General features: G+C 42.7%; 1 protein-coding gene and 1 pseudogene across 1 annotated transcript in view; one reads left to right on the forward strand and one right to left on the reverse strand.

Annotated features, from left to right (window-relative positions):
* The window catches only part of DNAL1 (dynein axonemal light chain 1), a 39408-nt gene extending 36865 nt beyond the window's left edge, over window positions 1–2543 (reverse strand). The window contains exon 1 of the mRNA XM_005893816.2: window positions 2434–2543. Within this exon, the coding sequence (XP_005893878.1) occupies window positions 2434–2436 (3 nt within the window). The 5' untranslated portion in view covers window positions 2437–2543. The remainder of the gene's footprint in view (window positions 1–2433) is intronic.
* A 5117-nt stretch (window positions 2544–7660) lies between these two features.
* On the forward strand, window positions 7661–8280 carry LOC102281137 (large ribosomal subunit protein eL20 pseudogene; annotated as a pseudogene).
* Window positions 8281–8996: the final 716 nt, after the last annotated feature.

Genomic DNA, 8996 nt, shown 5'->3' on the forward strand with positions numbered 1-8996 from the left:
TGAAATACAGATGATGACTAACAATGAGATATTTGAACTCACTGAAAATCAGAGAAATGAAGTAAAACAATGGGATACTAAAATACATCCTCATATAGGCAAAAGTCAGAAAATTGATGAGAATGTAGAGAAATAGAAACTTTCATCCATCACTGAAGGAAGTAAGAAATAGTATAGCTGTTCTGGAATCCAATCTGACAGTGCCTAGGGAAATTAGGTATGCAGAAACCCTATGATCCCACAATCTCACTTCCGGTATATTTTCCAGGGAAATCCTTGTTGTTGTTGCTTTAGTCATTAAGTCATGTCCGACTCTTTACAACCTCATGGACTCCAGGCTCCTCTGTCTCTGTGATTTTCCAGGCAAGAATACTGGACTGGATTGCCATTTCCTTCTCCAGGGGGATCTTCCCAACCCAGGGATTGAACCCAGGTCTCCCACATTGCAGACAGATGCTTTAACCTCTGAGCCACCAGGGAAGCCCATAGAGAAATCCATGGATGGATCCAAAAAAAAGACACTTATAGGAACACTTTCAAGTTGGAAGCAATCAAGTTATCCATAAACTGGTCTATAAAGTGACTAGTTCCCCTATAGGTAGCAGGAGTTAAAACCTGAAATGTCTAAATAACCAGTGGACATCATTAATGGGTAAAGCTGGCCATGTAAAGAGGATAACCACTATTTGGTTCTAGAAAACCACTGGCAGGTGGGACTTGGGACCAGAGTTACCCTAATATCACATTTCTTCAAATATGAAAACTCTTGTTAATTGAAAGTAACACCCTTACTTTATATACCATCAGCAAAGAAAATATGCTGCCAATTATATCACAGCATCATATTTCAGTAATACAAAAATATGAAAAAAGATGTGTCTTGATAGTAAAATATGGTATTTCGGATTCTTCAGAGAAGCCAGAAATCTGCATTTTGGTGTAAAGTATGATCATTTTAAGACATTAGAAGCTAATTTTCTTAAATAAAAAACTATGTGGGACAGTATTTCTAGAGGGCCCCAAAACTACAAGCTTGCAGCTTCAGTGAGCTTCACTTAACTACTAGTTCTGAGTCTCTATTTGAAGATTTTCAATAATTCTTACAGTTCCTACTTTCAGAATTATTTAGGGCCAATTATTTCTTCACCTAAATACAAATCTATGTTCCAGAATTTTTAAACTTTCCTTTTTTTTTTTTCAGCTAAATGCCTGTGGAATATAGTAAGAAATGTAGAAGGGAAACTACTTTTAAGAGTAGAATTTAACCTGGTGGCTGAGGGCAGGCATATTTTCCTCATCACTTGAATTTCCAGGGTTCAATTTCTGCTCACTTCTATAGCAGAAAACTAATTAAACTTATTCTTTATAAATATTTCACATTGGAAAAGACCCTGATGCTGGGAAAGACTAAAGACAAAAGGAGAAGGAGATGACAAAAGGAGAGGATAAGACAGCATCACGGACTCAATGGACATGAGTCTGAGCAAATTCTGGAGATAGTGAAGGACAGGGAAGTCTGGCCTGCTGCAATCCATAGGATTGCAAAAAGTAGGAGACGATTTAGCAACTGAACAACAATATATATTTCCATTAGGCAGGACAATCACATACTTTGCTAAACAGCTTTGGTTGGGTCTTTAGCCAAACAACAACTTAAACTACTAGTTGGATCTACCAAGTGTGTAAGCAAGACAGTGCTCACTTTAAGTAGGAAATGAGCATCACTAGATAAAATCATTACTTCATAAAGAGATTTGATTGGATAGATCACCGTCAGATTTCAAGCCTAAGAGAGCAATATTTCTCAAAGTGTCAGGGGGAGCTCTCTAGTTTTAGAGTCACTTGAAATGCACATTTCTGAAAACCCCTACTTATGTTAAAAATTCATAATCAGCACTCCAGTTTAGTCCAAAATCATACTTATGCATACTTAAATTTGAGAAACACTATCCTAGTATGTTCTATCAGAGAGGGTTTTACAGTGTTTACTAACAACTGAACTGAGAGTCGTTCAGAGTGGAACATGGGCACATCACAGGTTTATAAACATTGCAGCAACCAGTGGTACACACAATCTCTCCTAACCAACCCCACCCTCCATCTCGCTTGGGGGTGGGAGGGTAAATTACTTATATTAAAATGATATCCTTATTCACACTCTCCCTTCCATCACTTGTCCCACTCTAATCCGCTCTTTTTCGAGAATTTTCTGCTCTTTGCCCTGCCTTTTCTCTGCCCGGGCCGCCCTCACCTCCAGACAACCCAATGCCAGGGCTTCTCTTTCGCCCCAGGCCTCTGAATCCACCAAGCAAGCGTCCGCTACTCGCTCCCTTCCGGTGTTCGACGATGTCCCCCACCCTCAACCCTCCACAGTTACCCTTTTCACTTCCAATCTACTTGCAGCTTTGGCTGCGAGGCCTAGAAGGTACTTACCATTCCGGCGGTTGCTACTGTCACTGCTCTGGTTGCTAGGGTCCGCCGGGGTCAGTGCGCACGCGCACTTCTCGGAGCTCGTCTCGGATTCCCTACACGGGCAGTCGTCTTTTCTCTCCGCCCTCACGGTGGCGCGAGCGGGGCATTGTGGGACCGTGCGAGCGTTCGCCCGGGTCGTCTGGCTCTGCGGCGCTCGCTTCCCAGGGACTGCAGCGCAGCTGAGAGTGATTTAGGGAGCTTGGGAGCTTAACCTCGTAGAGAGGTGGGGGAGATATCTTTTTCTCTTGTGAAAGTAGTTTCAGGCTAATCTGGAGTGACGTAGGTGCTTAGAGTTTAAAGCTTTTAAACCTCCCTGTAACAGTTCCTCCCCCTCCCCAGCCCATCCCCACCCCACCCCACCCCTCTCAGGGTTGTCCCAGAGGACAGGCTTTAGGTGCCCTGCTTTGTGCATTGAACTTTCACTGGCCGTCCCCTTTCCGTATTGTAATGTACATATTTCAATGCTGTTGTCTCAAATCATCCCACCCTTGCCTTCTCCCGCTGAATCCAAAAGCCTGTTCTTTACATCTGTGTCTCCTTTGCTGCCTTGCATGTAGGATTGCCAGTACCGTCTAAGTTCCATATATATATATATATTAATATACAGTATTTGTTTTTCTGACTTCACTTTATATAATAGGTTCTAGTTTCATCCACCTCATTAGAACTGACTCAAATGCATTCCTTTTTATAGCTGAGTAATACTTTGGAAGGAATGATGCTAAAGCTGAAACTCCAGTACTTTGGCCACCTCATGCAAAGAGTTGACTCATTGGAAAAGACTCTAATGCTGGGAGGGATTGGGGGCAGGAGGAGAAGGGGACGACAGAGGATGAGATGGCTGGATGGCATCACTGACTCGATGGACGTGAGTCTGAGTGAACTCTGGGAGTTGGTGATGGACAGGGAGGCCTGGCGTGCTGCGATACATGGGGTCGCAAAGAGTCGGACACGACTGAGCGACTGAGCTGAACTGAACTGAATATTCCATTGTGTACATGTAACACAGCTTCTTTATCCATTCATCTGCTGATGGACATCTAGGTTGCTTCCATATCGCTATTGTAAATAGTGGTGAAATGAACATTAAGGGCACATGTATTTCTCTTATTCTGGGGGATTGCTGGGTCATATGGAAATTCTATTCCCAGATTTTTAAGGAATCTCCACACTGTTCGCCACAGTGGCTGTACCAGTTTGCATTCCCAGCAACAGTATTGGAGAAGGAAATGGCAACCCACTCCAGTATTCTTGTCTGGAGAATCCCATGGACGGAGAAGACTGGTAGGCTACAGTCCACATGGTTGCAAAGAGTCGGACACGACTGAGCGACTTCACTTCACTCACTTCACGTACTGACTGGAGTGAGATGATACCTCATTGTGGTTTTGATTTGCATTTCTCTAATAATGAGTGATGTTGAGCATCTTTCCATATGTTTATTAGCCATCTGTATGTCTTTGGAGAAATGTCTGTTTAGGTCTTTTGCTATTTTTGATAGGGCTATTCATTTTTCTGGTATTTGAGCTGCTTATACATTTTGGAGCTTAATTCTTTGTCAGTTGTTTCATTTACTATTACTTTCTCCCATTCTGAGGGCTGTTTTCACCTTGCTTATAGTTTCCTTCATTGTGCAAAAGCTTTTAAGTTTAATTAGGTCCCATTTGTTTATTTTTGTTTTTATTTCCATTACTCTAGGAGGTGGGTCAACAAAGCAGAAATAGATGTTTTTCTGGAACTCTTGCTTTTTTGATGATCCAGCGGATGTCGGCAATTTGATCTCTGGTTCCTCTGCCTTTCCTAAAACCAGCTTGAACATCTGCAAGTTCATGTTTCACGTATTGCTGAAGCCTGGCTTGGAGAATTTTGAGCATTACTTTACTAGCATGTGAGATGAGTGCAGTTGTGCGGTAGTTTGAGCATTCTTTGGCATTGCCTTTCTTTGGGATTAGAATGAAAACTGACCTTTTCCAGTCTTGTGGCCACTGCTGAGTGTTCCAAATTTGCTGGCATATTGAGTGCAGCACTTTCACAGCATCATCTTTCAGGATTTGAAATAGCTCAACTGGAATTCCATCACCTCCACTAGCTTTGTTTATAGTGATGCTTTCTAAGGCCCACTTGACTTCACATTCCATGATGTCTGATCCTAGGTGAGTCATCATACCATCGTGATTATCTTGGTCGTGAAGATCTTTTTTGTACAGTTCTTCTATGTATTCTTGCCACCTCTTCTTAATATCTTCTGCTTCTGAAAAGTTATGACCAACCTAGATAGCATATTCAAAAGCAGAGATTTCTTTGCCAACAAAGGTCCATCTAGTCAAGGCTATGGTTTTTCCAGTGGTCATGTATGGAAGTGAGAGTTGGACTGTGAAAAAGCTGAGTGCCGAAGAATTGATGCTTTTGAACTGTGCTGTTGGAGAAGACTCTTGAGAGTCCCTTGGACTGCAAGGAGGTCCAACCAGTCCATTCTAAAGGAGATCAACCCTGGGTGTTCTTTGGAAGGAATGATGCTAAAGCTGAAACTCCAGTACTTTGGCCACCTCATGCGAAGAGTTGACTCATTGGAAAAGACTCTGATGCTGGGAGGGATTGGGGGCAGGAGGAGAAGGAGACGACAGAGGATGAGATGGCTGGATGGCATCACCGACTCGATGGACCTGAGTTTGAGTGAACTCCGGGAGATGGTGATGGACAGGGAGGCCTGGCGTGCTGCAATTCATGGGGTCGCAAAGAGTCAAACGCGACTGAGCCACTGAACTGAACTGAACTGAGGTTGGTCATAGAGGGGTTTGCTGTGATTTATGTCAGAGAGTTTTCTGCCAGACAACAGGCTACTTTAAAGCTGCATATATACAAATGGTTTTATATTCCAACCCCCTCCTCCATCCGTGAGGAAATCACTGCTGCTGCTGCTGCTAAGTCGCTTCAGTTGTGTCCAACTCTGTGCGACCCCATAGATGGCAGCCCACCAGGCTGCCCTGTCCCTGGGATTCTCCAGGCAAGAACACTGGAGTGGGTTGCCATTTCCTTCTCAATGCATGAAAGTGAAAAGTCAAAGTAAAGTCGCTCAGTCGTGTCCGACTCTTATCGACCTCATGGACTGCAGCCTACCAGGCTCCTACATCCATGGGATTTTCCAGGAAAGACTACTGGAGTGGGGTGCCATTGCCTTCTCCGGAGTAAATCACTAGGAAATGGGAAAAAATTATGAAAACTAGCACCAAAGAAATGGAAATGATTTGTGCCGGGGACCAGCCCCGGCTGATCCAGGGTATTCGAAGCCGGGACGGCGTCGGCGAGGATCAGGAAACAACTGCTTAATTAAACGTTAATTAAGGATATAAAGAGTAATAGAATGAGGATAGCTCAGTGAAGAAATTCAGTGGAGAAAAGAGGCTGAAATAAGGATAGCTCAGTGAGGAAATTCAGTGGAGAAAAGAGGCTGAATAATTCAGCCAGAAGGTAAGAGAAAGAACGACATGGTGAGACCAAGTTTCGGTGAACAAGGCCCGCACTTTATTTTCCAAAGTAGTTTTTATACCTTAAGTTATGCATAGAGGATAATGGGGGAAGGGGTAGAGTCATGCAGTAAGCCAGGCTTTCTTCCTGCAAACTTATCATATGCAAAAGTTTAGGTGATTTTCATCATCTTCTGGCCCAGAGGCCTTTTTCTCTAAAGGTGATTATTCTAAAGTCAGGCGCCAGCCTCCAAAAAGCATTAGATAAAGTTGCATTCCTACAGAGCAAAGGTGTGGTGGGCTATAACAAGAAAAAGAATTAACTCAAGGGTCCCAGGTTACAAACATTAAAGCTACTATTTACACCAACTATATTAATCAATACACTGCCAGGGACACAGCAGGTAAGGGATATGGAAACTTAGCAGCAAACATTGGCCCAACAAGTGAAAATCCCTTCACCAATACAATTTCTAATCAATCTTTTAACTGCTCAAAGGAATCTGTATTTAGACAGTTTAGAACATCTCCTGCCTCTCACAGTTGGGAGGCTCTGAACAATCACATGTGGCCGGAAAAACCTATTCAGGCAGGCTAGAGGATTTCCAAAGGAGTTTGTAGGTTAAACACTGTCACACCCAGGAATTATTAACTGGAGCTGTAAGCTAACTCTTTTTTCAGAGAGGTAGTGGGGGACAGCCCCCCATAAAGTCAGAGGTGTAGGTGAAAGCACAAAGCAGAAAGTAGGCAGACTCTGGTTTTGGGGGTAGATTGCTCGAGAATTTCCAGGGAGACTCCTGAGGCTTGATCCCGCCTTTGCGTATGTCAAGCCTCCTTCCTCATGACCTTTGCCATGGGCGGAGCTCGCTCCCCACAGATTTGATTTGAAGTCTTAAGTCCTGGTAAATCTTAAAAACGTTTCTGCAGGTTTCGAGTTATAAAAGTATAATATTTCATTAAAAAAATAAGACATTAAGCTTTAAAAGGCCCTTTGACTTCTCAATAAACTTAAGATTCAGTCAAAATTACTGACCAAAATCCGTAATTAAACAAGGTTTAAATTACTTTAAAGGTCTAATGAAGGTGTAATATAAAGTGAACAATATGGGTGGAAAGGTAGTAAAATATCAAATTAATATCCTCCTAATGTTGGCCTGCTATTTCTCTTTCAACACCCCTACTGGAGATTATGTTATTCAATCACCACTTTTAAGAGAACTTCCCAGCCAATTGCCTCCTACTATTTTTCTGATATATACTTCTGTGTTATTCCAATTAAAAGTGCCAAATAAATCCATATAAGTACAGAAGAAGAAACAACATTAGGATACAAACCAAACTAAAAGGCCTAAAAATTCCAGTGCCAGAGACCATTGCTAAATTCTCAAATCTAGAAACAAGTTGTAGAGTATACATATTAAGGTAGTGCTTTTACAAGGAGGTTTTCTCAACATTCAGATATCTCAGCATATCTTGATCTGCTCTGTTTAAAATCAGATAAATCTCAAGCACTTCTAGATTCAAGATTAGGTCCAGAAAGACTAAAGCAAACCATGAAAAAGACATAACTACAGACCCTCAAATCATTCTGGCAATGGAATTTTCCAGCCACAGCCTTCAAAATTCTAATGTGATTATCACATTAAATAAAACTGAGAATTTTATTTCAATTCATTAATTCCCATTATGGAAATCTGTGAGAACTTTATAGTCTATTTCCAAAAAATCCTACCCTCTCCCTTTCCGAGGGTGGCGGCGGTCGTGGGTAGAGCGCCATGAAGGCCTCAGGGACGCTTCGAGAGTATAAGGTGGTGGGGCGCTGCCTGCCGACCCCCAAATGCCGCATGCTGCCCCTCTATTGCATGAGAATTTTTGCGCCTAATCATGTTGTTGCCAAGTCCCGCTTCTGGTACTTTGTGTCTCAGTTGAAGAAGATGAAGAAATCCTCGGGGGAAATTGTCTACTGTGGACAGGTGTTCGAGAAATACCCCCTGCGAGTGAAGAACTTTGGCATCTGGCTGCGCTATGACTCCCGCAGCAGCACCCACAACATGGACCAGGAGTACCGGGATCTGACCACCGCCGGCGCCGTCACCCAGTGCTACCGAGACATGGGCGCCTGGCACCGAGCCCGGGCCCACTCAATCCAGATCATGAAGGTGGAGGAGATCACAGCCAGCAAGTTCCATGACTCCAAGATCAAGTTCCCACTGCCCCACCGGGTCCTCCGTCGCCAGCACAAGCCACGCTTCACCACCAAGAGGCCCAATACCTTCTTTTAGGTTCAGGCCCTCTGTCCCCAGGGCTGCACAAATAAAACTTAGTGGGAAAACTGAAAAAAAAAAAAAAAAAAAATCCTACCCTCTCTCATCCCCTAGCTGTGAAAATGTTAAATCTCTCATTTAAATGATTCTTAGTTGTTCCTAAGGATCCTGAGGGTGAGAGGAGGGGATATGCCATACTGGGCTCTTAAAAACCCAATTATTACACTCACTGATTCACTCACCCAGCCTGTGTTTATAAAGGTCAGAGTTAGAGCTCAAAGAATTTGACTGTACCCTGATTTTAACATCAGCTAACTGTCTGATTTGATTAATTTGATTTAATTAAAACACTTTAGGCCTTGCTTCCTCATTTATGCTGTTCTTTGACCTATGAAATGAATAACAAAACAGTTTTCTCATCCTGGTGAAGGTCTCCACGATATTAGAGTATGTCAGAAACAACAAAAAGGTCATCTTTACCTTAACGTGAAGGCAGTATGAAAGTGTGAACGATATACTGTGACCTCAGTCACTTTGGGTCTTGAACAGATACCACCGACAGACAATATTTGTATCCACTACTCTCACCATTTAACAAGAAATGATAAGGAAAAAAGTTAAATTTACACAAAGGTCCGCCTAGCAGAGATAGGCAGACAAGCATTTAATGCTAGAAACTAAAGCAATTTTAGATTTGGTAAGAACAAAGTGAAAGAGGAGAGTGAAAAAGTTGGCTTAAAGCTCAACATTCAGAAAACTAAGATCATGGCATCCAGTCCCATCACTTCATGGCAAA

The sequence above is a fragment of the Bos mutus genome, chromosome 10, assembly GCF_027580195.1.
Source record: "Bos mutus isolate GX-2022 chromosome 10, NWIPB_WYAK_1.1, whole genome shotgun sequence".
Classification (NCBI taxonomy): Eukaryota; Metazoa; Chordata; class Mammalia; order Artiodactyla; family Bovidae; genus Bos; species Bos mutus.